The 27,229-nt window shown below is 40.6% G+C and overlaps 1 protein-coding gene across 2 annotated transcripts in view; it reads left to right on the top strand.

The window, feature by feature from the left end:
* Nucleotides 1–26,498, top strand: part of LOC140272136 (ephrin type-B receptor 2-like) — a 70,816-nt gene extending 44,318 nt beyond the window's left edge. Inside the window, exons 4-16 of one of the 2 annotated variants that reach the window (XM_072367485.1) lie at nt 4,164–4,319; nt 4,700–5,035; nt 5,844–5,968; nt 6,069–6,231; nt 6,350–6,458; nt 7,724–7,788; nt 7,899–8,021; nt 12,804–13,051; nt 15,284–15,499; nt 16,543–16,692; nt 19,979–20,172; nt 20,284–20,439; nt 21,950–26,498. In XM_072367485.1, coding sequence (XP_072223586.1) covers nt 4,164–4,319; nt 4,700–5,035; nt 5,844–5,968; nt 6,069–6,231; nt 6,350–6,458; nt 7,724–7,788; nt 7,899–8,021; nt 12,804–13,051; nt 15,284–15,499; nt 16,543–16,692; nt 19,979–20,172; nt 20,284–20,439; nt 21,950–22,058 — 2,150 coding nt within the window. In that variant the 3' untranslated portion in view covers nt 22,059–26,498. Of the gene's footprint in view, nt 1–4,163; nt 4,320–4,699; nt 5,036–5,843; nt 5,969–6,068; nt 6,232–6,349; nt 6,459–7,720; nt 7,789–7,898; nt 8,022–12,803; nt 13,052–15,283; nt 15,500–16,542; nt 16,693–19,978; nt 20,173–20,283; nt 20,440–21,949 lie in introns of both variants that reach the window. The other variant, XM_072367484.1, reaches the window with a different exon arrangement.
* Nucleotides 26,499–27,229: the final 731 nt, after the last annotated feature.

Below are 27,229 nucleotides of genomic sequence, written 5' to 3'. Positions count from 1 at the left end.
AGCAATGTTACATTAATGCCGTGTGAAACCAAGCACGTCATCATTGACTCCTATCCTCCATGCATACAGATGATCTGTGATGGAGGTAATTTAAGTTCCATCGTTGTGGCTAAATAGGCGGGATCAGTTCATGATTCCAGGATAGTCGAGCATCCTCACAGGCTCAGAGGTTTGCACAAGGTGCGAGAATTTTACTTACCCGAAGGAGTGTACTTTTGAAGTAAGGTGTATATAGCATAGGCATAATTTTGGTAATCTAATGAGAGGTCAGGTGTAGAGGTCATCTTAAGGAATTTAAAGTGCTCTTCATACTTTATTATAGATAACCATATAAGGCACATATTGCATCAAATTGCTAAGTTATAACACAGGTATATCCAACCAACATTTCTATTCTGCAGGAGAGTTCAATGGTGTCCTGCTTGGGGACAGAGGCTATGCATGCTGGCCGTACCTCCTCACGCCATATCCTGATCCAGGAACAAGGGCGGAGAGGGCATTCAACCATGCACATGCTAAAACAAGGGCACGGATAGAAATTACCTTTGGACAGATTAAATCCAGGTTCATTGCTTAAAGTTCTCAGGCAGAGAACTCTGTCAGCTCTTCTGACAGAGCTATCTTAAATTAATAGTATACTTCATATTTTGTACATTTTGTCTTGTGGACAACTTTTCAGGCTGAAATCTTTTCTTGCCTGATTCCTTGCAGGTTCCAGTGCCTGAAAGGACTCAGTTTCTCCTGACACAGTGAGGGACCAATACAGGCACACATATTTCTGTTGATCCTTATTGTTGTGACCTTTGAGTTAGAACTTCTTTTCATAATTTAGCATTGACACAGTAGCAGTTTAAGTTAGAGCAAGTGTAAGTTATTCATGTTTTTTCAAGCTGTGGAGAGAAAACAGAATTAAATACAGTTCACACCATGACCTTCTCCTTTGTCAGAATTTATACTTGCATCCCTCTCCAGCTTCATGTGTTCCACATCTAGTTTGATGCTCTCTATACCAACGAAGTATGTAGGTAGTGATGGTAATGTGAAGAGTGACTTAGTTCACTCTTTGCTGCTGGAGTTTGTGTTCCTGTTGCAACCTGCAGTAAAGTGTATTGGTGATAATTAGGTCTGTTGGTATAGAACAGGCAGACTGCAGACACATCCAAACCGTTTCGTATTTTTAATAATAAATAGCTACCTGCGCCATTTCTGCATCTAGACACAGTTTCATCATCGAATGCCCGAGATGAGCTGGGGCCATCAAACTGCAAACAGAGAAACACACAGCTGTTGAAGCAGGAGATCACAGGGATGCATGAGATGCAGAGTATTTCCATAGAAAGAAAATTAAATTGAGTGAGTGTGAGCATGCATGGTTGTTTGTCTCGTTTGTCTCTGTGTGGCCCTGTGATGGACTGGCGACCTGTCCAGGGTGTACCCTGCCTTTCGCCCGATGACTGCTGGGATAGGCTCCAGCCCACCCGCTACCCGACCACGGATTGACGGTATAGAAAATGGATGGATGGAAAATTAAATTGAATACAACTACTCACACATGGGTTAGGGATGTCCTCTGTGGTCTGAGGATCCAGCAGGCAGATGGTGTCTCCCACCACTGACAGATATAGGCACACCATCTTTATAACTGAGAGACTGACATTTTGAGGGAAAGTGATCAATACCTTCTACTTAATGATCCCACACACTTTTGGGAACATATCCCGAGGAGGTCCCTCCCTCTATTCCCTCCCTCTTCCACCAGTGTCCGCCCTTGATTGCTCACTTTCCCTCAAAATGTGAGTCTCTCAATTATAATGATGGTTTTCGGGTGGAGAACCCCCTCTGTCTTTTTCTTTTTCTTTTTCTTTGGTATCTACATATTTACAGCTGAATACATTTATTCAAAGGCTACTCTGAAATATGTTCCTGTACTTTACTTTCACTTGCTGCCAGGTTCACTTTTGGCTGTTAAGATTGCTGCTATTGAGATGTAACAGTAAAGAGTTAATATGTGGGTCACACACTCACGATAATACAGTCACAAAGAATGATGATGCCTGCTGATTATTGGGTTGTTAATAAACTTAGCAGGGACAGTATATTTGTGCTGTACACCTCATACAGAGACAATTCAGCATGCTTTATATAAAAAATGTATAACACTAAGAGGAGAGTATAAATACATGAGGACAGTGAAATAAACATGTTGTCATGGGCCATGAAGACACAGGACACAGGTGCAGGGTCTGTTCAAAGTCAGGAGGAGGGTGCAGCTATGAAAATGATCAAAACCAAACACAAAACTCTCCACTAGCGGAAGAACTATGAAACTTTAACAATAACTCAAAAACGCAACTCTCCTCTTTCGGAGGTACTATGAAACATTAACGAAAACCAAAATCACTCTAAACTATGACTATGGAATAAATGACAAAACAAAGAGCTCTGTAGGAGGATCGCTTCTACTACAGGCTCAAGGATTCGAGACTATGGATTTTCAAGACGCTAGAGTGAAGATCATGGAAAGTTAGGACACACTGGCCCAAGACAAGGGAGACGCAGACTATTTGAACACATGAGGAGCCATGGGGAACAGGTGGAATCACTTTGGAATCAGGGAAGACAATCAGACGCTTTACACAGGAGGAAGGGCAAAATACCTGAAACGAGAGGAGCAGTTAGTTTTTCAAAATAAAACAGGAAATGACGAGACAAGACCAGAATCAAAACACAAAACGTGACACACGCAACTGAACATTGAGACACATCGTGACACATGTAACAATTGACAATGGTATGAAACTTGTATAACTTACGCGTTTAGTCTGTCGGCTTTGTTTGCGGCCGTTTCTCTCACTTTATTTATCGCAGCTGTATTACCTTTTCTGGTGATCACACTTTTAAACTCATCATACAGCTCCATCAGCATTCTTTGTGCAGGTGCCGAGAAAATGACAGCTCTTGTCTTGCTCTCCTTTTCTGCCATCTCCTTTTTTCCACAAACCACTCGTCAGGGCTTTTTACGTTCCTTGGGTACTCGCACATAGCCAGGCTTTGTAAGCCTCGCTTGAATCAGCCTCGCTTAGATGCAGCTGAAATGTCTGAGTGGAACGACTTGAGGCTTAATAGGGAGATGGTGTTAAAGCGAGGCTTTCCCGATACACCTGGCTTTCTTTAGCTACGTTCGTGGAACACCCCTCTGGTCTTAACTGTGGTAACTCCAACCTCAGGTAAACAACAACACATGACATATTACACTGTGTCATCATTCACTGAACTGCTTCCACAGGAATTAAGAGGGTAAGAAGCAGCCAGGAGCTGCTGATCAATGCTCTGATTAACTGACCATCAGTCAGTGTGAGCAGCTGTATAAAAGCAGAAGTTCTGTCAGTTTTCAGGTGTGTGTTAACACGATGTCAAGGAGGAAAGACATCAGCAATGATCTTAGAGAAGCAGCTGTTGCTGCCCATCAGTCTGGGAAGGGTTATAAGGCCATTTCCAAACTATCTGGAGTCCATCATTCTACAGAGAGAAAGATTATTCACAAGTGGAAAACATTCAGGACAGCTGTCAATCTTCCCAGGAGTGGACGTCCCAGCAAGTTCACCCCAAGGTGAAGAAGCCCAGAGCTACATCTCAGACTCTACAGGTCTCAGTTAAATCTAATTTCTGTGTCTTAATGATATGATCGAGCTACTTAAACTCTACAGTGACGCTGAGATTCATTTATTGTCCCATTTCCCCTTGGATCATGGAACAGTAATGCTTGCTTTTGCTTGTTTCTTTCATCTTGTCTTGTGTAATTCAAGACAACCTCCATGTTTTACAACCTTATGCATATCAGGACTTACAGAATCTGAATACTCGTTTGGTGAGCTGACCTCTTTGAGATACAGATATCCAAGCTATCACAAATCAGCATATGTCTTTTGGAGAAAAATGTTAGCGATGAAAGACCCCAGACATCCAACTTTAGGATCTGACTAACATAGACATTTATGGAATTTTTATTTTAGCTACCAATAAACAAAAAAGATATGCTGTGGGTTGGTTATTGTTTTTTTTCTTTTTTTTGCTGTGTCTTTTAACATAAAGCTAATAATTGTAATTTCTTCTTTTTTTCTGTCCACCTTGGTCTCCTTTGCTGCTGTATGTATCCTTTACAGCGTGTATGTCAGGGTTCTTCAAGGCTGCACAAGGAGATCACAAATGTCTACAGTGCCCCATTAACAGTCGAACCATTAGCGAGGGAGCAACTAACTGTGTCTGTCGCAACAGCTACTACCGCACAGACTCTGACCCTCCACAGATGCCTTGTACCAGTATGTATACACATATCACCATCTGAGCACCTGCATGATGTGTTTCCAAAGAGTACATATATACCATGCACACTGGTTTCTTTATGTCAGTTTACTTGCAAGGCAAGATACCCAGCAAATACGTATGCAGATCATGCACAGTACATAACAAATCTGCCATCACAACTGAATACTCAGGTAGTTTGATTCTGCTGTGTTGGAGACTGAAAAGACTTAAAATTAATTATGAATTAAAAATTAACCCAGAAGAAGCATGTACTGACAGGAGAAATAGAGACAAACCAAAAAGTAAGCTGTAAGATTTCTTTATAATTAACAGCAGTGTAAAGTGCATTTTCCACTCAAATTCCCCAATTTATTTCTTTCCTTTTCTCATCCAGCTGTTCCGTCAGCTCCACAAAATGTCATCTCAATTGTGAATGAGACTTCTCTGAGGCTGGAGTGGAACCCACCACAGGAGAGCGGAGGCCGAGAAGATGTCGTCTATAACATCATATGTAAAAGCTGTGGCAGTGGGCGAGGCAGCTGCACCCGCTGTGGAGACAATGTGCAGTTTGTTCCACGTCAGCTGGGACTGACTGACACCCGTGTCCACATCAGTGACCTGCTGGCTCACACCCTCTATACGTTTGAAATACAAGCTGTGAATGGAGTGTCTGACCAGAGTCCCTATTCTCCACAGTACACATCTGTCAACATCACCACCAACCAGGCTGGTGGGTAAAAACCTTGTTGTCTCTCATGGTTTTAATAAACGGTTTTTGTTTTACTTTTTATTTGAAAGGTACTTGACGGTTCTTTACAAAACACTAGGTCAACAGTATCAGTCAAACAAGCCAAAACATACTTAAAATCACCAAGTATTATTCACTCCAATTTGTGGTTGATTCATGTAAATTGGTGTGGTGGTTAGCACTGTCACCTCACAGCAGAGGGTTGCAGGTTCAAATCCTGGCTGGTGCCTTTCTGTGTGGAGTCTGCATGTTCTCCCCGTATATGCGTGGGTTTTCTCCAGGTTCTCCGACTTCCTCCCACTGTCCAAAAATGTGCATGTTCGGTTAATTGGTGACTCTAAATTGTCCTTAGGAGTGAGTGTGTGTTTGTTTGTCTCTGTGTGGCCCTGTGATGGACTGGTGACCTGTCCAGGGTGTACCCTGCCTCTCACCTGATGACCGCTGGGATAGGCTTCACCCCTATGACCCTAAAATTGGATTAAGCGGGTATAGAAAATGGATGGATGGGTTCAAGGTTTCAGTTTCTCTGGATATGACATAAATAGTCGTTTTATTTTAATGTTTATTTCTGGTTTTGTGATTGAAGGGTCCATTCTGATGATTGTGAGGGCAGTTGTGATCAAAATACTGTAATCCTAAAAATAATTCTCAAGAAAACAGTATAAAAAATAAAAGAAAATGAATCATTGTTACATTGTTGTTTATTTGACCATTCTGGTCTCATGTCACATTTTATTCTGTCGTTGAGGACGCTACAGCCGCAGTCTTTTTTTTTGTTGTGTGTCTCTAGCCCCATCTGCAGTGTCCATTATCCACCAGATTAGCAGAACTCCTAACAGCATCACTCTATCCTGGTCTCAGCCTGATCAGCCCAATGGTGTTATTCTGGACTATGAACTGCAGTACTTTGAAAAGGTATGTCAGTGTTGACCACACCATCTCATAGAGACACTGTCCTGAACTGAACTCCTGCAGCTATACAGTTTAGTCTGATTTAAGATTTCTGATGTTTCAGAACCAAGCTGAATGGAATGCCTCTCTAACAAGAAGTCAAACCAACACCGCCGTCATTCAGGGATTAAGGCCTGGGACTATCTACATCTTTCAGGTTCGTGCTCGGACTGTTGCTGGATTTGGACGCTTCAGTGGCAAAATGTACTTCCAAACCATGACTGATGGTGAGACTAACATCATTTACTCACATCTTTGCCCTGGGAAGATTACATTATATATACAAGATTACATCTAGTATAAAGTGACTAACATGCCTTGATTTATTTTGTCTTTTAACTGTAGAGGAATATAACTCCAACATCCAGGAGAAGCTCCCCCTTATCATTGGTTCATCTGCTGCAGGAGTCGTCTTTATCATTGCCATCACTGTCGTCATAATTGTTTGCCGCAGGTGAGGCAGGAAGATTATAGGCCACGAGCGAATGATGATAATAACAAGCAAATTTCCTCTGAAAACTACGGAGCCCCTCAGTGATCAAGTGTTACTAAGATGTGCAAATGAGTGATCAGGTCATGGCCACCCTTTCAATCTTCATAGGGACAGCAGCGAACAAATCGGTGGTTTTTATAAAGGTTATTATAAAGCATGCTACCTGTCGTCTCTGTCTTAGTGTGTTCTATGTTAGGCTTGGTTAAGTTCATGTTGGATTTTCACATTTTGTATTTTTGTTTTATTTTCTGAGTTCTCTGTTAGTTTCTGTACTCCCTGCACACTTGGATTTCATTGGATTTCATCCAATTATTGAGTCTGCCCTTTGTTTGTCATTAAATGTTAAATGGACTGTACTTATATAGCGCTTTTCTAGTCTAGCTGACCACTTAAATCACTTTTACACTACATGCCACATTCATCCACACACTCATACAGCACATCGTAGTCTTTACAATGTTACAGAGACACACTGATGGATGGATCAGATGCAATGTGGGGCTCAGTACATCTGCGTTTGGGTCTTGTACTTCATCTCAACACATCACATGACAGCTAACATTCTTATAAACATTTTCTTAGTTGGGCTTGTGACTTGAAATCTACTAGGTACATGATTTTTTAAAGTACAGTCTGTGGTTTAGCCTTTCTGCTTGTCAAGTAGCAGATGAGTTTGGATCCAGAAATGTGTGGATTAAATCTGAACCCCAATCATCAGGCATTTCCCAGACATCCACCTATAGTCTCTCCAGCTTCTGCTTGATGAAGTCAGCGATTTGGTCAATGTCCATACTGGTTTCTTTTAGCAGCTGAATTATTTGTCTCGTACTAATACCAAGTATGACAAACTCATGTCCAAGTTTGAATTATCTTTGGCCTCAACTTAGGAACATGTTTCTTTACCAGAGGGGCTCAGTAGAAACATTGTCTTAAAATGTTTATTTTATGTACAAAATGTCATACATACTGATGTATGACACTGATGCAGGAAACTGTGCTACAGGATCCATAAAAGTCAAATGAAACACAATTTTTTATCTGTTGTACTACATTCTCCCTTTACACCATCATAAAAAAATAAAAACAAAATAAAAAATAATTTTTTTAAACTAAAGTCCCACTAAGTAATTTTTTCCAGGCCTTCATCCCTATAATCACCTGAGTTTCTCAGTAGATAGTGAGGGATCTGCTGACATACAAGACCCCTGTGTGTTTGTTCATAGCAGGAGAAGTTCAGACAGACCAGAATCAGAGTGCACTGACAAACTCCAGCATTACACCAGTGGTCACAGTAAGTAACTCTGCTCAGTATCTTGTAGGCTGACACCTATGTTTCATGAATGTAGTATGTTGTCTCATGCTTTGTTCAAATTCTCGCTGTTTCTTTTTTCTCCGATGAAGTGTCACCAGGGATGAAGATCTACATTGATCCCTTCACATATGAAGATCCAAATGAGGCCGTCAGAGAGTTTGCCAAAGAGATTGACATTTCCTGTGTTAAAATAGAGCAAGTGATTGGTGCAGGTAAAGGAAAAACACATTTTAAAAAAGTTACCGAAACCACTCTGCAAGGTTAGATATAGAATTTGTGGCATTTCCATATATGCTCAAAATAAAAAAGAGTAGTTTCTATGTAATAACCATGGTTCAGGCCTGTTTCATTTCGTGGTAATGTTACATTAAACCAAACATCAAACGGTAAAATGATTACCTGGAAACACATTTTTAATGTAATAACCATGAATCAGGGCTGCTAAGTGATTACCTATCTGTTTACTCTAATGGTAATGTTACATTGAGCCAAGCATGGCTGTTACAAAGAAACTGCTTCATTTGCAGGTAAAGCATATCATTGATAAGTGTGCTTCCCCCGCCCCTCCCAACAAAAACCCTGCCCCCCTCTCAGAAAATAGTTCCAATATCCATGGCTACAAGTGTTTCCAGATAACTGGTTGCACTTGCATTTCCTTGACCAGTGGTTAAAAGATAAAATGATTAGTGTAGAAGTTATTTCCAAAGACTGTACACAGGACCAGAGGCACCGATTCCGTGGGTGCTTCGGAGAGATTCCCGATCACCAACGTGTGCCAGGCAGCCTACACATGTCACTGATTTGCTAATGACCAATCAGCTACCTATTAACGCATTGCGTTGTGATGTCAGATAAACAGCCAAAAAGGCTGGAAGGCAACTTGCTGTTAAACTAGCATAGTGGTCGATTTAGCCAACAAAATGGACAAATTTGTCATGAAAATACCAAAAATATCCACCGACCCGACATCGTCTTCCAGTGAGAACTCTACCGTGTTAACGACTGGGGACAGTAGCAGTGCAGATGTTAGGCAGGAAAAAGGTCGGACTTTCCAAGCTAGCTGGAAAGGTAAATACCAGGGGTGAAGTGGCCATCGGGCCGGCCAATGAGCTCAAGAACTGTCCTGCACAGCCTTGTGAAATTCATGAGCGGCCCATTCAGTTAAAACTGTTGTCAATCAGGCATGTTCCCATGAAAATCTCCAAGATCTCCAACAGCTATACCAGAAAGTAGTACAAACAATATATATAACACCTGTTGTCTCTCTACAGCTCACTCATGGCTGCTGGAGTGACAAACTCACTCTCATTAATCCAACCTACTGATTTTTGTTTAGCCTCCTATATCTTGATCTAATTAGCAACGAGTCACAGTGAGCACCAACCAGCAGAAATATTAATCGGCGACCCTGCACAGGACATAATTTAACAGTGAAAACATAGTCAATTGTGTTGAGCTTGTAAAAAGTCCTGATGGCTGTGGACCAGGATAAGTTATATATCAATAGCAAGTAATGAAATGAGCAAGCAACACAAACAGTTGGGATTGTAGAAAAATTTGGTCTGGTGGCGATTCCTCCGTGGAAATCACTATGTTTTCTTTACAACACATTAACGGTATCAGACAAGGCTACTTGTTGTGTTAATATGATTACTGCATGTATCTGTATGTATAATATAGTCTGTATTCACTATAGCAGGGTGCAGAGGGAACAAACTCTCACCATCATACACTCCCATTCAATCACACAGCTGCAACAAATGCCTGGAAATATACACTTTTGTGCTTGATCTCACCTGCTGATGTTCAAGAGATTTTACAAATAGGGCTGAATAAAAGATGCTCACAAGAAGTCCACAGTAAATGTTGTGGCCATAACTGTCAGATAACTGAAATGTCACGTATAGTACAATATAATTGAACAGTAGAATAAAACAGTGGACGCTGTGCCAACTTCAGTGATCACATACAATAAAAGTTTCCAAGTAAATTATACATTACTTTTGTATAGATAATTTCACACTTTGAAATTATAATATAAATGTAATAAATAAAATCTTACAAATATAAATACAAATGTAGGTGCCGTATGATAAATCATAGTACATTTCAGTTCATTATGGAGAATGTATTTGGATTTCATGGCAGTTTAATAATTTAATTGCATTTAAAAATAAATTAATTGAAGTCATGATTATTATTTAATTATCATTTGTACATAAACACTCGTAATTCAGTGTTTAATGTCATTATTAGTTTCAGTGAAGCAGATGACAGTAAGCACCTGTATCTTTAAGACGGTAGCTGATCAAAGCATGGTGTTTAGGCACTGGGCTGTGTGGATCACAAGAGCGTCACAGGAGCACACGGTTTTTCTGACCGTGTTGATAATTTAGTGAATATCATGCTAAAAAAACGTGGAAGACGTGTTTTGGAGTGTGTGTATATAAGTATCATTGGTTATAGTGTCGGTGGAAAACTTATGCTTTTTATTTTTTGTACTTTGGCGAATAAACCTGTAAAATAAATCATCGTGGAGGACACACTTCTTTCTTGGTTTCGTTTTGGACAACATGCGTCAGCCATAAACTCCGGTGGAAACCTATCGGTTTGTTGGAGAACCAAGAAAAAAATTAAAAGTTTAATGTTTAGGCACTCATGAATTCAGGTGTCCTGAATCAAGAGTAGGTTTTTTAAGTAAAGATTTAATTACAGCAACCTTAAAAGTCTGAGGTACATATCCTGTCAACAAAGACTGATTGATCAAATCCAATATGGAAGTATTGATTAAGGGAAAAACCTCCTTGAACAGTCTGGTTGGGATTGGGTCTAACATACAAGTTGATGGTTTAGAAGAGACTATTGCTGTTGTTAGCTCAGAGAGATCAACTGGGCAGAAGTCGTCTAAATACAAATCAGGTTCTAAAGATACTTTTAAAGCTGATATACTTGATGATACATCAGTGATAATAGTGGGAAGGATTCCATTAATCTTCTCTCTGATAGAAACAATTTTATTGATAAAGAATCTCATGAAATCATCACTGCTGAGAGTTAAAGGAATACATGGCTCAGACTCCTTGTCAGCCTGGCTACAGTGCTGAAGAGAAACCTGGGATTGTTCTTATTCTCTTCTATCAATGATGAATAATAAGCAGTTCCTTCATAATCTGGAGCTACAGCCTGCCTGTAAAACTTGGAGCAAGAGGGATTCAGTTCAATTGTTAAATAATTCTAATTACATTTTTTTTTCCTCAGTTACCCCTAATTTAAATCAAATAATCAACTTTGTACCATGATTCTAAAATCATGAGCAGTTATGTACAAATGTTACTAATTATGAAGAGGCTGGGTTTTTACTGGATCCAATCATAACGCAATACAAATTTCTATCAAAGTAGAGACATTCGGATCAGTGGGTCTCAAAGTTTGATAGTGACCCCATTGTGGGCCATAAAACATCAAGTTTGGGGAAAGGGATACAGTAGGTATAATTGGTCATATTAGGTCATAAGAAAATATTATATGAAACTCACTGTAAATTATGGGGAAAACCGGGTCTAAACTGGTCCAAATTTAAAAGTCTGACAGTGTATTAAAAAGACGTCAATATTTTGAACACATGGCCACTAACTACCCCTTAAACAGGTTTGAATTATTTAATCTAGCTTGGACGTAATAAGGGTCTGAGAAACCACACCTCAAAGGGCCTTGGAGCAAGATGTAAAGTAAACTTTAGTGTGGGACAAAAGTGAAGACATCATTGGACAGGTCTTGACCCAGGGAGTACCATATGTCAGTATAAAAATTTTGGGCAGCTCCTGCTCCTCAGAGGTGACCTTTGAACCTTGAACCTGAGACACTTTTGAAGGCTTACAGAGCAGCAACAAAATGGGCTACAGACTAGATGTAAACAGTTTTGGAAAGCTCTTGACCTATACTACCATCATCTGTGGGACCCCTGTAGGGGGTGCCACTAAGTAGGGTCAAAACCCAGAAAAAATGTGATTTGACAGCTTTAACTATAAGCGAGATCAAATCTGACCAAACAGATGTGCTTCCCAAACCCAAAACCTGTAATAAGTCTGAAAGTTTCCTGGCCACAATTTCACATATTAGAAGAAACACATTCGAACTACAAAACATATGGCGCTGCCCACCACTGTGTACGGCCATTTAGTACAAATTGTAGTTTTTATATCGTGCTTCCGGGTTAGGGTCAGGGTTGTGAAATTAGGGTTTAAAAAACATATATCTGCACATTCTTCAACTAAAAAAGTGTAACCCCAACATGTACATTTATGTCTTTAGAAAAGCTATGTTATGAAAACATAAGAATATGCTAATTTAGACATGATTCCTGCCACTCTGTTTCACTGACGGAAAGGGGCATGTTCAATAGCTGAAACGAATGGAAGCCATTTTTCACTGCAGGGAACTGTGCACGTGCACTGGTCGCTCCTGTCATTGGATTTTCATAGGATAATGCACGAAAATCTGTACATAGCTTTTCATACGTTTCCATACGAACCCTTTCATGAGAATACGTTGAACCACCACACCACCGTGCACTTTTTAATCCATAACCATATATTTTGAGTAACTAATGAAAATGTGAAAGACTACTGAATTGAAGTGCCTTTAGATGCCGTTGGTTATAATTTTGCGCGATATAAATAAAATTGAATTGAAGTGAATTACAGTCACGAGTCAGTGTCGGCACATCAGGGCCATCACATGTCAACGTGCCATCGAAGCTGCATCGCAGTTGGAAAACTTAGTGTCATATTTTCCAACATTTATTGTGTGCTGTGTTTTGTTGTCTTGACCAGTGTATTAATTATGCAATTTGTCATAAGACTGTGTTGAGTCTCCTGAGATGTGTATTATAGAAATAAAACTGAATTAAATTAGATTTAGTTGAACTGATTGTATCAATAGTTGAGTTACATTGTCATTTTTTATTTGGCTGACTACTCTTGTCTTTGTGGTAGGTGAGTTTGGGGAGGTATGCAGTGGAAACCTCAGGCAGCCTGGAAAAAGAGAGATACTTGTAGCCATTAAGACGCTGAAGGCAGGCTACACTGAGCGGCAGAGGCGGGACTTCCTGAGTGAGGCATCCATCATGGGCCAGTTTGACCACCCCAACATCATCCATCTGGAGGGAGTTGTGACCAAGAGTAGCCCTGTGATGATCATTACAGAGTTCATGGAGAATGGATCCCTTGACTCGTTCCTCAGGGTAATGCAAGCCCCCAAAGCAAAGCACAGGACAGACTTTGAGTTAAGAACAAAGCAAAACAAAACAGCTGTGACTGCATCCCCAAAACTTTGGCTCCATCCAGTACACCCTGAGGGCTGCCTTGCAGTCCTTGCCCTGCCTGTTTTTATGAGTTGCACATATTTCTGAGTGTTAAAATGAGTATTTCAATATAATCTGGTAAAACTTAACATGGAGCATTTGAAGACTGCCTTGTTCATTCTCAAACTGGCTCCTTTTGGATGTTAAATGTTCTTGCTAAACTAACACCTTGTCAAAAGAGGACATTTTCTAACAGCTTCTCCTTTTGACACAATCATTTAAAGTGATTGAGTTTGGCATCACTGAGACCACTACTTCTAGCCACCCTCGCAGCTTGGCAGCTCTTCACCATGCCCAGTCCTTCCCCACTTGTTTGCAGTCACTCTTTCCATATCCAAGCTGCCTCATCAACTGGCAGTCAAGGTGTAGCTAAGCATTACTTGATGAAAAGCATGGCCTGTCAGTGATCACAAACCTACCTACTGTACATCTGTACTAACACTAATACTTGTTCTAGATGGCTTTTAAAAAAATCATAAAGACATCTAGGGGTCTACGGAGTCAGGAAGTTATGCTAAATCTTTCATCCATACACCAGAGCAGACGTCCTGCTCTATTTTTCCCACCAGCCAGCCTCTTCTCCTACGTAGGGGGAGATGTTCTCCTATGTATACACTTACTTGCATTTCATTTGGCAGTGCACTCCTTTCTGATTAATTCCATAATCTAAAGCCAGCTGTTGCTAGTTTTTATTGCCTAAAAGTGGAGTACACCATACAATACTTTATTATCTGAAATAGTTTTATCGATAAATTATTAGTATAAAATAGCATCATTGTAGTTACTGACTAATGCAGATCAACTCTCTAGATTAAAAAACAAGTGAAAACAATTATTACACTCTCAAACTTTGAGGCAATATGATTTAAATACAATAAAGAGAAGATGAAAATCTAATTGAATCAAAAGGATGGAATAAAGCAGAGATGCTGAAAGCATAAAACAGGATAGAAACACGCGAGGAAGCCAGCAAGGACACACTGGTGATCTAGTGTAGTGTCCAGGGCCGTAAGCAGGGCCCAAAAATACTGAGGTCATGAGTCAGAACTTCTAGGTGAGTTCAGGGGTATGCTCCCCTGGAAGTTTTTTTAATTCCATTATTTAAATCTGTCCATTTTCAGAGTCTTAAAGGAACAAAAACAACATCATAATGACTTTTAGGCTTATTTGTTTTCTTTGTTATCAGAGAACATCAGCCTCATCCCAAATGATTTGCAAATGAGTTACAATGTAAAACTGGAGAATGAATTTCATCAAGTCATGGATTAGGAATAAAAAATAATTAACTGTCCTGGTACAGAGGGATAATATATGCAAATGCTTCATATTCCCTTCAGTATTCAAAATAGATACCCAAGCCCTATTATACTATCATATTGCATGGCATTCTGAGGCTTTTTGAAGGACATTATGGTGACTCATGAAGTAAGGGCAAGTTACCACAGAAAATGATTTATTATTATTATTTTGAAAATTAACCGGGTGTTTTATTTTGTTTCTGCGCACGACTTCCTGTCCTGCTCTGTGCCGTGTTGCTGCGTTGTGCTCCGGCATCCAGCAGAAATATAGAACAGGTTCAGCATCCAACACTGAGAAATCAACACTGAATAAACGTTTCATTTTCAATCGAAGACGTCGCTGACATTTCAATCGCAAAGTGAATGTTGACTCAACCAGTGGAAATTGATTGAAGACTGGTACTGACGGAGTTAACCAAAATTAAACTTTGATTCATGTTTCCTTCTATCTGAGCAGTACGCTGGGCTGCAATAAAAATATCTCCACATTAAAATGCTTTTTTTTTCTCAGTCATCTACCACTTAAACTGCTCTCCACCTACATTTTTAGCTTGATGTGCTCCTCTTCCAGTGACTGGTGAGACTGACTGACTCACTAACGGTACCAACATCAACGTCAGACTTGTGTGTGGTCGTTACCATAGCGACAGTGCATGTTGTTGATGACAACATGTATGCCCAAACTGAGCCACTGTTTTATTAAACAGTTGCGCTACTCTTGGCTCTTCAAATAGAAAAACATTTTAAAAGTACCGAGGACACGACCTCGTGTCCTCTCTGGTAGTGTCACTAACTTGATGATTTTTCTTCAAAGCAAAATGATGGGCAGTTCACAGTGATCCAGCTGGTGGGAATGCTGCGTGGCATTGCAGCAGGAATGAAATACCTGTGTGACATGAGCTTCGTCCATCGAGACTTGGCAGCGAGGAACATCCTTGTCAACAGCAACCTGGTGTGTAAAGTGTCTGATTTTGGCCTGTCACGCTTCCTTGAGGATGATACTTCAGACCCCACATACACAAGTGCTCTGGTAAGTCCTCATCATAGACTGCAAGCACCAAACTAAAGAAATGTAAACCAATTAAGTTTTAAGTGTGCCATGAATTACATTTTAAAATTCAGTTGATTGAGCAAATGGAGAAAAGCAGGACACGCTGTCACGGACCACAGGACACAAATGCAGGGTCGATTTCAAGGCAAGAAGTTTTATTTGGAATGAACAAGTTGAGGATCTCCAGCCAGAGCAAAAGCAAGGGGCTGTGAAAATCCTGAGACGCTCCCCTCAGTAACGATGTTTGAAGGGGAGTGCAGCTATGAAAAACTCTCCACGCCAAGAGGAAAACAGAACAGGCTATGAGCGATTACAAAATAAACTTTCACGCTCTCCTAATGAGGCGGACTGAAACAGACCTCACCTGAGAAACAGGGCGCAAACGCTACAGAACAAAAAAAACTCCACGAAGGGAGGCACTATCAAAGTGAATTATCACCAAGCTCTCCTTTAACGGAGGCAGACAGGATATACTGAAACTCAAACACAAAATCACTCCACTATAGGAGGAACTATGAAACTTAAATTCTTAATCGACACAACACTCCTCTAACGGAGGTTTCTATGAAATATGAGCAAATCAAAATCACTCCAAAAACAGAGGAACAAAACAGACTATGAAAACTTACCGTGGCTAAACTACATCTAAGGAATAAATTACAAATAAAGATAGCACTGTAGGAGGCCCGCTCAACTACAGGCTCTTAGATTCGAGACAAGGACGCTAGAGTGAGGAACATGACGAGTTACAACACACTGGCACAAGACCAGGGAGACACAGACTATCTGAACACATGAGGAACCAAGGGGAACAGGTTGGAAACACTTTGGGATCAGAGAAGACAATCAGACACTTGACACAGGAGGAAGGGCAAGATACCTGAAACGAGAGGAAATTAGTGATTTCAAAATAAAACAGGAAATGACGAGACAAGACATGAATCAAAACCTAAAACGTGACACACGCAAAAGAACATTGAGAATTTCTCTGCCACTCAAATTTTCCTATCCTTTTTTCCAAGGGAGGGAAGATCCCCATTCGGTGGACAGCTCCAGAAGCCATTCAGTATCGGAAGTTCACCTCATCCAGTGACTGCTGGAGCTATGGCATAGTCATGTGGGAGGTGATGTCATATGGAGAAAGGCCCTACTGGGACATGAGCAATCAAGATGTGAGTGAGGCTCTGTCAACAGCCACTGATAGAGAGGTCATGAGCTGGCGTGTTTGATGAGTGGGTTACACCTGGAGCTTATTTACAGTTATTTATAGTTTCACTGTTTTATACTTCTTACTCGTCTTAAACCACCTGCTGCCACCGGTACCTACAGTGGTCCCACTTCACTAATACTTATTATTAGTACTAACTCAGCTGAGGTTTCAGATGAACCAGACTGCACAATTCCATGATGTGATCACACTGAAAACTTGTCTCAAAGATCAAGTCTAAGTATACATGGAATCTGCGAATGGCTCATCAAATCAGTTCCTTTTTTTCTCCTTTTTTTTTTACAATTTTCCATTTTTCTTCTTCATTAAAATATTCAGTGAATATCTTATTAAATTGTATGAACTGAACTTAAAATCAAAAGAGTAAATTGTGTCATTTGTAATTATGCTAAACATGATTTAGAAATGTTAAAAATGAGTGTAATAAAAAATCAAACTGAAATAAAAATTTTAGTAAAATGATGGAATAACTTAAACTAGAAAATTTCTGAAGAAATTTTGATGGGTGCCCAGCTGCTGCCCATCTTCTGCCCGTCCACACAGACACACAGATGAGAGCTGAGAGCTACTAGTTGCCAGATATTTCAAATCCAGTCTGAAAAATGAGATTTTGGCTTGTTCTGGTGAAATCTGCCTGCTTTATACAGCATGAGTGAGGTTAACCACACAAAAGGCCTGAGCCAGAGAGAGACAGAGGAGGACAGGGTTGTTCTGGTGAAATCTGCCTGCTTTCGACACATAAGGCCCAGTTGATCTGTTCAGAATAATGGAAAACATATGAGTCAGCGGCTGGCATGAACCTATTATCACAACTGATGTGTTGAAAGTAATGGAAACATGAGTTAGTGCGTGCTATCGCGCGCATTTGTCTTCTCAGCAGCTGGCATGAACCTGTTAATCTGTTCAGATTAATGGAAATTTATGAGTTAGTGCGCGCTGTCGCGCGCATTTGTCTCATCAGGGTCTGGCCTGAACCTATTAATCTGTTCAGATTAATGAAAAACATGAGTTAGTGCGCGCTATCGCGCGCATTTGTCTCGTCAGGGTCTGGCCTGAACCTATTAATCTGTTCAGATTAATGAAAAACAAGAGTTAGTGCGCGCTATCGCGCGCATTTGTCTCATCAGGGTCTGGCCTGAACCTATTAATCTGTTCAGATTAATGGAAAACATGAGTTAGTGCGCGCTATCGCGCGCATTTGTCTCATCAGGGGCTGGCATGACCCTGTTAATATGTTCTGAATAATGGAAAACATGAGTGACCACAGGCTGGCATAAAGCTTTTACAATAAGGGCCGCCATGTTGTTTCAAAAGGCCTGAAATGTCTTTTTGAAAGGAGCTGGAGCTTTAAGAAGGCAGAAAAGTAGCTGAATGGATTAGTTGAACATGCTCAAAAAGCTGAATCTAGTGGAAATTTATCAGAAATCAAGTGATTAATAGTTAAAATAGCTTCAGTGTAATATACAGCAGGGAGTGGAAGAGTGATGTCATCAGTGATAGCAATGTTTGTCAACAGCTGCAGCTCTCTCCCTGTATAACCTGCAGAAATTGCATTTTGGATACTATGACCTCCTGTGAGAAAACCGGAAGAGCGAGGAAAATAATTTGAAGACCGTAAGAAGCAGAAGGCTTGGAGGAACGCGGCAATGTAGGTTTTATTTCAATGGAGTGAATAAAATTTAAACGGCAGCGAGTTGAACACAGTTGAACCTGTCTCTGGCGTTCCACCAAATTTCCATTGGAGTTAGTGAGAGAAATTGAAAGGTTTCTGTCGCTTCAAGGCTCATAGCTGAAATTCTGTAAATGTGAGCTATTTAGTAGTTACATCAGCTGAAAGAGGACAAGTGTACCTACATTTTAAGGTATAATTTGTTTGTCTGAGTTAAACAGCATGAAAGTTAGAGGCATTTGTTTGAATATCAGAAAAAGTTAAAATGATCAGTCTGCCACTCTAATCTTCTCATTCATAAAAATCAAGAGGGAGCAAAAATGTTCATGTTTTTTTAAACTGTCATATTTCAGAATTGGCTTAATATTTGAAAAAGCTGTATAATCAGATAATAGCTGAATGTCTTGTGAACATTTTAAAGTTTGAATGATGTCTCTGTGATACCGTATGGCTGAGTTACTGCCCTCTAAAATAGGACAGTTTGGGGCTCGTTGAGTCTGGCCTCCTCATTAGTTGCTGTGGGCAACAGCTGCACGTGCCCACTGACAAATCGGCACCTCACTTTGTCCCCTTAAAATCATGGGGTTTTCATATTGAGGCAGAAATCTGGATAAAAACGCTCGCTGTTCGAAAAGTAGAAGTCGTATCGGAATAATTCTTTCACCGTGAGCGCCAGAAGGGACGGGGGAAGCCAGCGGTGTCATTTTTATTCTTCTACCCCCCGTGGCTCCTTTATTATGGCAGTTTTAAAATTATTTTTCCGACTGATTTCAGGGCTAGGCCGTTTTATAATGGGATGGAATGTTCCCTCTCTTCGCTCAGAGGGGATTTGTGAGAAATCTGTGAGGCCAAGCTCACAAACTGCCTCGTTAAGGCCTTCTCCATTCATTTTCCCATTGACAATTTGCCCGCTTTTTCCCATTTATCCGCTATTCCGGTCGAGTAATGAGAGAGAAAAGTAATAGCACACCTCTCCCGATCGGCGCGCACGCAGCCATGTATTTTTTATTTTAGTCGGATCTTCGCTGCGGGACGAGTAGCGCGCCGAAAAACGTGACGGAAGCGGGAGAATAATAAGTATGAGCAATAGTAATATGTGTGCCCTGCCTTTGGCATTGGGCACCCATAATAATATACAGTCGAGGTATCTACATGTAAGAACTCATCGATTTTTGTTAATATGTATTTGTCATATTATTTGAAGCGTAGACCAAGGACTGAAAGTAGGAGAAAAACACTAAATAATCCACATTATTATCCAGCTCCTTAGGCAATGATAAATCAGGTTTGATTAAATGATAAAAAACTGCTTTCCTTGCTCTGTCAGAAGTAAAGATGTCAGAGTTCTGACAACTTCCTACTTTTGAACTACACTGAGTCAACTCTAACAAGGATCTTTTACAGGATCCCAGACTCTAAAGTTCTGACTGAATTCAGATGTACTGACTAAGTTATGTCAAATGTCAGCTGTCAAACAGTGGCTTTCATTCTGTGTCATATCGTATGAGAGTTCCTCTGAACTGAATGGAATCTGCACTTGTTTTTATATACATTTTTGTAGGTAATCAATGCCATCGAGCAAGACTACAGGTTACCACCCCCGATGGACTGTCCCAGCGCATTGCATCAGCTGATGCTTGACTGCTGGCAGAAAGACCGAAACAATCGGCCCAAATTCAGCCAGATTGTCAGCACCCTGGATAAGATGATCCGCAACCCCAACAGCCTGAAAGCCATGACACCACAGTCATCAAGGTATGGCAGACAGGCTCTCCTTACTTCACTTTGTGACTGAGCCATAACCTTCATGAATCAACCATCTCACAGGCTGATAAATACCTCATCTGTCTTTTTTCTGTCCACCAGTGTTCACTTACCTCTGCTAGATCGCAGTACTCCAGACTTCTCCTCTTTCAGCACTGTGGATGACTGGCTGGATGCCATTAAGATGGGCCAGTACAAGGAGAATTTCACTAATGAGGGCTTCACCAGCTTCGATGTGGTGTCTCAAATGGCCATGGAGTATGATAGATATTTCTGATATATCTATGTTGTGAACCAGACACATCCCACAGTGAAGGGTTTTGTGGTGTGGCTCATCATCATGATCACTGCTAATTATTAGAGCTAACCTAATAACTGGGTCCCAGTCTGTAATAGAAAACAAATATCTAAGTAGAGATCCATCTTTAGCTGATAGTGATACCAGAACCCCTGACAGGATGATAACAGCAGAATGTTGTTATCTTCCACAATCGGTGCGTCAGTGTCAGTGCAGTTTAATAAGTTGGAAGATAAGACACAGGGTTTTCATTAGGAATCATTTGTAATATGACATAATTGTATTTAAGGCATTTATGTCAGGTCTTTTACTGTGAATAACTTTTTTTAAAAATCTGTTACTTTGAAATCATACTTACATAAATATATAGTTATGACATAGATGTAACATTAAGAAGTGGTCATTTTGCTTCTATTTCTTATTTGCAGAGAAGACTGTGTTTATATTTGTGTTTTAGCAGAAAATACCTACACATCAACTATAAGTCAAATTAGTCCTACGTGTATAAAATCAGTGGGACTCAAACTGGCCAAGAAGCTGTGACCGTGCATCACAGTTCCTGCCCCGGGACTTTTACTTGGAATAACAGAAGTTAATACACAGAAGAAACCAGTAAGCACAGAGAACAGTCACAAGGCATAACGTATAACTCATTTGCATAGAAAATAAAGCATACAGAGGTGTAAAGATGTCTCTACATGGTAGCGATGAACTGTCGGTTAAAATGTCTGTCAGTCTGTGACTAAACGGGTCAGCTGGAAAAAGCTCAGTACTTACAAGCCAACAGGGGGCAAATGGCCACCGATTACAGTGAAGTTGAACATACTTAGTCTTTAAGTTGATTCCCCTCTTGTGCTTGTATACTGGGACAAAGACAGTGGTCTAAAATGGCCCAGTCAACTTCAACTGTGGCTCCACTAAACATGCAACGAAACATGCAGACTGGTTTAGGGCACCTTGTAAATAGCCCACATTTGTTTTCTGTAACTTCATACCTAATGCCATACTATATTCTATATTCTGAGTTATTTATTTAAATCTAATCTTAACCATGAATTTTTAAAATGTGAACCTAATCACTGGAGAGTGATGCTGAAGTAGAGAAATAAAAAAACTTTTGAGCATTTTGGGTCAGATGGGCATCTTAGGTGACAGAATAATGCCCCCAGTCTTCCCTTTCTACCTTCCTCCCAGTGTTTTGGGGAATTTAAACGATGAATATTACTTCTTTGACACATTTACTTTATGCAAAGTATAGACATATCACAATCCTCTAAAGCATTTAAAGACACGATCAAAGGTTCATTTCTCCTTTTCATGCTTTTGCTGTGACATGGCAACATTTTCGCTGTTGGCCAATGCAGCCATTCACGTTCTGGTGAGACTGCGTTGCATTTAGATTAGGATTTGGCATCCAGAAAACAGACTTGTGGAACACTGAGAAGGGACTAACAGATGGTTTCTCTTTAGGGACATACTTCGGTTGGGAGTAACACTGGCTGGCCACCAGAAGAAGATCCTGAACAGCATTCAGTCCATGAGGGCACAGATGAATCAGATCACCTCAGTGGAGGTGTAATCTCATAGACCAGGAGTACACCGGCCCTGTTGACTGTAGGAGGCCCAGCAGCCACCAACCCTGCATTCTCCTGAACGTCTAAGGAAGGCTGATGATTTCCTCACAGACTGTGACTTCAGTCCAACCTCAGGTCCACCCTCCCTTCAAACTCCCCAGAGGGTTCCATCAGTCTGCAGCACAGCAAAGATGTTTGATAATTTTCTTGCAGCTGCTGTATGTTCAGGAAACGGTCATGCTCGGAGGATTGATGTTGTAGCAGATCATAACAGCCCACTATTTTGTTTTGATTACTCCGTACTCCGTTCAAGTCTACTTAATGTGGTATTACCTCCAGGTTACATCACTCTCAGAGCTGGCCTTGTGACACACTGTTTTAAAAAAAGGGCCTGATATGCCTCCTTCAGATTTTATGAATAAGACTTGCACATTGTCATGCAAATAAAAATTAATAAAGCAAATCAAAACAGCACAGTAGAATTCAGCATAATTGGCCTTGCTGAACATGGTGCTGTCAGAGCACATCGATTTATAAATGTCACCTGTCCCTCACTGCTTGCTCTGTCATATGTCTGTTTTTGTTCACTTTGTGAGGGTCTACAAATCCATCCATCCATCCATTTTCTATACCTGCTTAACCCAATCTAGGGTCACAGGGGGGCTGGAGCCTATCCCAGCTGTCATTGGGCAAGAGGCGAGAGTACAGGCCGCCAGTCCATCACAGGGCAACACAGACACACAACCATGCACGCTCACACTCACTCCTAGGGACAGTTTAGAGTCCCCAATGAAGCTGACATGCATGTTTTTGGATGGTGGGAACGTCAGAGTACCCGGAGAGAACCCATGCATACACGGGGAGAACATGCCAACTCTACACAGAAAGGCCCCAGCCGAGATTTGCACCTGGAACCCTCCTGTGAGGGAACGGTGCTAACCACCACACCACCGGGTCTAACCAATAACGTAATTAAACCAAACGTCATGTTGGGGCCACTGATGACCGGCAGATTTACAGCAGACTGTAAGTTTCTTTGTAGTTATGACCGTTTTGTGGGCTGCAGTGTGAGGCCTTGCTCCTGTGCCTCCTCTGGATGGTTTTTGCATTATGACCTGAGAAGTTTGGGTTCTGTCATGTTCTTCAAAGTTTTCCCAGTGAGTTTTAGCAGCATGGCAAAGCACATTGTCCTGCTTGGAGAGGCTGCTGTCATCAGGGGATACAGCTGTGGGGGCTGTGGTTCCTCTGTGGTAGTACCATTCTCATGCATACAGGATAATGTCAGGAGACTTTGTTAAGAATTAAGCCTGGAATTCCTCCACAGTGATAGTTCACACATGCACTTCACAGCAAGAGATGGACAGTCACGGTGTTTTTTTAGAGCATTTTGAAGATGGTAGGTGGTTCTCTACCTATCACTAATGATGACCTTTTTTTGTGTTAATATCAACATGACGTGTTTGGATGCATCCGCGATATTAGTCAGCGAGTGGAAAACAATATACAGGTCTGTAGAAAAGATATGAAGCAGCAGCTGTTATCAGCACACACACAGGCATTTTTCAATTAAAAAAGGATAAGTGACCGGAGAATCTCAGCAAGCATCCAGGAGCAAATGTTGCAGGCATTTGTATTCTCACATGGTACTCCTCTAGAAAATCTTTCAGGGCTGTAGTGAATGTGTGAAAATGGCTCACGACACATGATTCCCCTCCAAAAAGCAGTATTTGATAAGGAAAGAATTAAATGAAAATAAATCCCTGCTCGTGTAGCTCCAGCAGCTACTCCCCTTCCCTCTAAACTCCTCCGGTCAGATTAGGAGGAGCTCTATTCTGAACTTTGTAGATGCTGAAGCCAACATGATGAGCAAAGATCTCATTTTCTTTCTGATCACCTGAATTACAAATTGCTGAAAGTTATTCAGGGACGTTTTGCCCACTGACTAACTGACCCAGCTTTAATAGATGTTTAATGATTTTAGAAAAAAAATGAATCAATCACAAGACAAAATTCAAGCTCTGTTACGATGTTTGTGACCTGTTAAGTCCCATCAAAATGTTGTGTCTGTCAGAAGTTTATCACGAATGAATTATAGTCCCCTGAAAAAAAGGATGAAGACAGAGTCTTGTTAGCTTTATGAAACCCCTGAACTTCAGGTTGAAATGTACATTTTGGGGGGCGCCATGGTCAACTTAACACACAAGACTCTGCTTCCACCTTTTGCTTCAATAAGACAAGCCTTGGTGACTGACCATTCAAGCTGTATAAACTATGGGTGAGAACACACTCTTCGCTTCCTGCTGCCACGTATAAGATGGGTCCTTTGTCTCCACCCTGACCACCTGTACATATTCCCCATGCACCGGCATGGACTGTGGTTACAGGAAACAGGACCAGAGTGCTCTCAGAGTTCTGCTTTGTTGGTTTTTAAAACTGTGAATTTTTGTTTAAGAGTTATTTTTAGAAATGTTATGCAACTGTGACAATTTATATTTGACAGAACTGAATCCTTCCTCTGGGAGCGTGATAGCTGAGTGATTCTCTCTGTTCTCAGGACATTTGGCATGTTTAACCTCATCCTCCCTCTGTACAAGCACAAAACACATTTAGCCACTCGTTGTTGGTGTTCTGTTTGACTTGATCTGGTTTGTAAATGTCTTTTTTTAAAACTCAGAGTGTACTTAGTTAAGTCATCACTCCTTTTTATGATAGCAGCACATTCCACTCTTTGAAAACTCAGCTGATGACAACCAAAAAATAAAAACAAAACTTGAAATGAAGGTTGTGACATTTCATTCATAATGAAACAGTAGTCTGCTAATGTGGCGCCTCCCTCCTGTGCGTGTTCATCAAGCTGCACCATGCCGTCCCAAGCTGATGTTTGAAGAGATGCACTGAATTGCTTTGCTGGTACAATATTCAATGTGTGCATGTTTAAATTTGAACATATTAGATGTGTCACATTCTGCACATGTGCTCTGTGTCAAACTGGTCACACAACTTGTGTAGGTTTTGTTTTTGTGACTGTAGTTTAAAAACGGTGCTTCCACATTTCGGAACTCTTCTCACAGATTTATTCATATTCTCTTTTTACCTCAAGAATTCATTAAGATGTTTCTTTACATGTATTGGATGTACTGTTTTGTCATACTATGTGTGGCAGTATTTTAACAATGGTTGTAAATGTTTTTTACAAAGTATGTTCACAAACACACTATACTGTAATTTACACACACCTAGTGTAACAAACTCATGTGTTTTTGTTGGAAAATCTAGTTCTTCAAATTTATATTCTTTAAGGAAAACCAAGTATGCTCATTGTTGTGTAGTTTTTCAGAGTCTATCATAGAAAGGTGAGCCCATAGTTACAGCAGCTTACTGTGGTAGCTGTGGTTGAATACCTCTGAAAAGTCTTAAATGGGCCCTCAGAAACATGTGGGCCTTATTTCTGACCATAAAAAAAACCATCAAAGTTAAAGATCAGATCATTCTGGAACAGTCGAAACATTTTAGTTTTTGGGGGTGGATATTTTTTGGATATACATGCTAAATAAGTTGATTCTGGCATGAGCTGTGGCAACTGAAAAGAAGGAACTTTTCTGTGAATTATTTAGCTGTGGGAAGTTATTCTGCTAGACACAGAAAGCTTGTAACCGTTGGATCTTTTCTTCCACATCTTATATGTATTAGTTGGAATTTTTTTGTTTGTTTTCTTTTGTGTGTGTTTGTGTGTTTTATGACCACGTGTTTTTTCCTCTTCATATTTGGGAATCATTTGCATACACAGAGAACAGGAACAACCTCACTTAAATACGTCCTCTCTATTTTTAATGAAGAAGTGTGTGTGTGTGTGTGGTCCATGTTTGAACCACACTATGGGAGCTCCTCACTGCTTGCTCAGAGTTGAAATTTTTTAGTTGTTTTTTTTCACATTTGCAGTCGATGAGTTAAACACAGTTACATTATTTAATTAAAAGTTCTAAAAAAAAACTTCTGATCATGGATATGTTGCTATGCTTTCTGAGTGAAAGTTAGATAGGATGTCTGTGTGTTAAATACAACCCTGTTTCCCAAAGGGATTTCTCTTTTAACTGTTTTGTTAGTTCAGTATGAAAGTGGATAAGCACTTTTTCAGCTTCATGCACGACAGGTTCCCTTTTTTGTCTGACCTGGGGGTCCTGAAAACGTTTCTACTCTGTGTGGGCAGGATGTTTGAACTCTTCCGTACCAAAGTAGATGGGATCAAATTAGAAAAATTCCAGACATGGTCACCCACAGCCAAACAAGTCCTACCACTGTGATCTCACTTGTAATTGTCCTTTTCTTATGTTGTATAAATGTATATTTTATTGCATAACTGTGAATGATGTATCAACTACAATTATTTGTAATACGGTTATTGGTTATTTTGTAAAATACAAGAAATTGAAAAGTAAAAGAAAGTCAGCACAATGAAGTTTTGTAGCAACTGTCTTTAATAAAAACATGAGCAAAGAAAACTATGGCAACCGTATATGCACTAACAAAAAAAACAGTGTGAAAGATTTAGTGGCATCTAGTGGTTGCAGATCAATCGAATACGCCCTCCCTTAAACCGAGTTTATGCTTCTGCGTGACGTCGACACCGTTGTCATTGAGCATTCAAAGTTCTGCATCGAGGGATCACTTTGCTCTGCAATTCACCATGCCGGTAGGGGTGTGGCTGTATGTTTGTGTGGTTTCAGGTTATAGCCAATCCTTCCTTTTTCTTCCGGTTACAGTTAACAACAGTAAACAACAGCAACCGAGGTGCAGCAGCTGTATTTGCAGTTGGAGCTCATCAACATTGAAGAACAAATGCTTATATTGCAAATGTTGAAGCGCAGGCAACACACATTTGCGGAGGTGGTCTGTACGACTGGTCGAGGCAGTGAACGGGTGAATTTACAACACTGGTTCACTCACTGAGGGACCTGGATGAACAAATGGACTTTCGATACTTTCAAATGTCAATGGGCCGATTTAACAAGCTTCTTCGCTGGGAACAGCCATTAAGACCGGAAAAAGCAACTGCCAGAAATTACGTTCTGAGCGGACCAATCACAGCCCTTGCGGTCCACGTGAACTCGACGTGTAGTTAGAATTTTTTGGAGGTGCACGTCAGGCTACGGCGTTGGGGTCCATGCCGACATAGCTA

The sequence above is a fragment of the Leuresthes tenuis genome, unplaced genomic scaffold, assembly GCF_036924035.1.
Source record: "Leuresthes tenuis unplaced genomic scaffold, fLeuTen1.0.hap1 SCAF_16, whole genome shotgun sequence".
NCBI lineage: Eukaryota > Metazoa > Chordata > Actinopteri > Atheriniformes > Atherinopsidae > Leuresthes > Leuresthes tenuis.
Note: the sequence above shows the minus strand (reverse complement) of the source record. Positions and strands in the feature narration are given on the sequence as shown.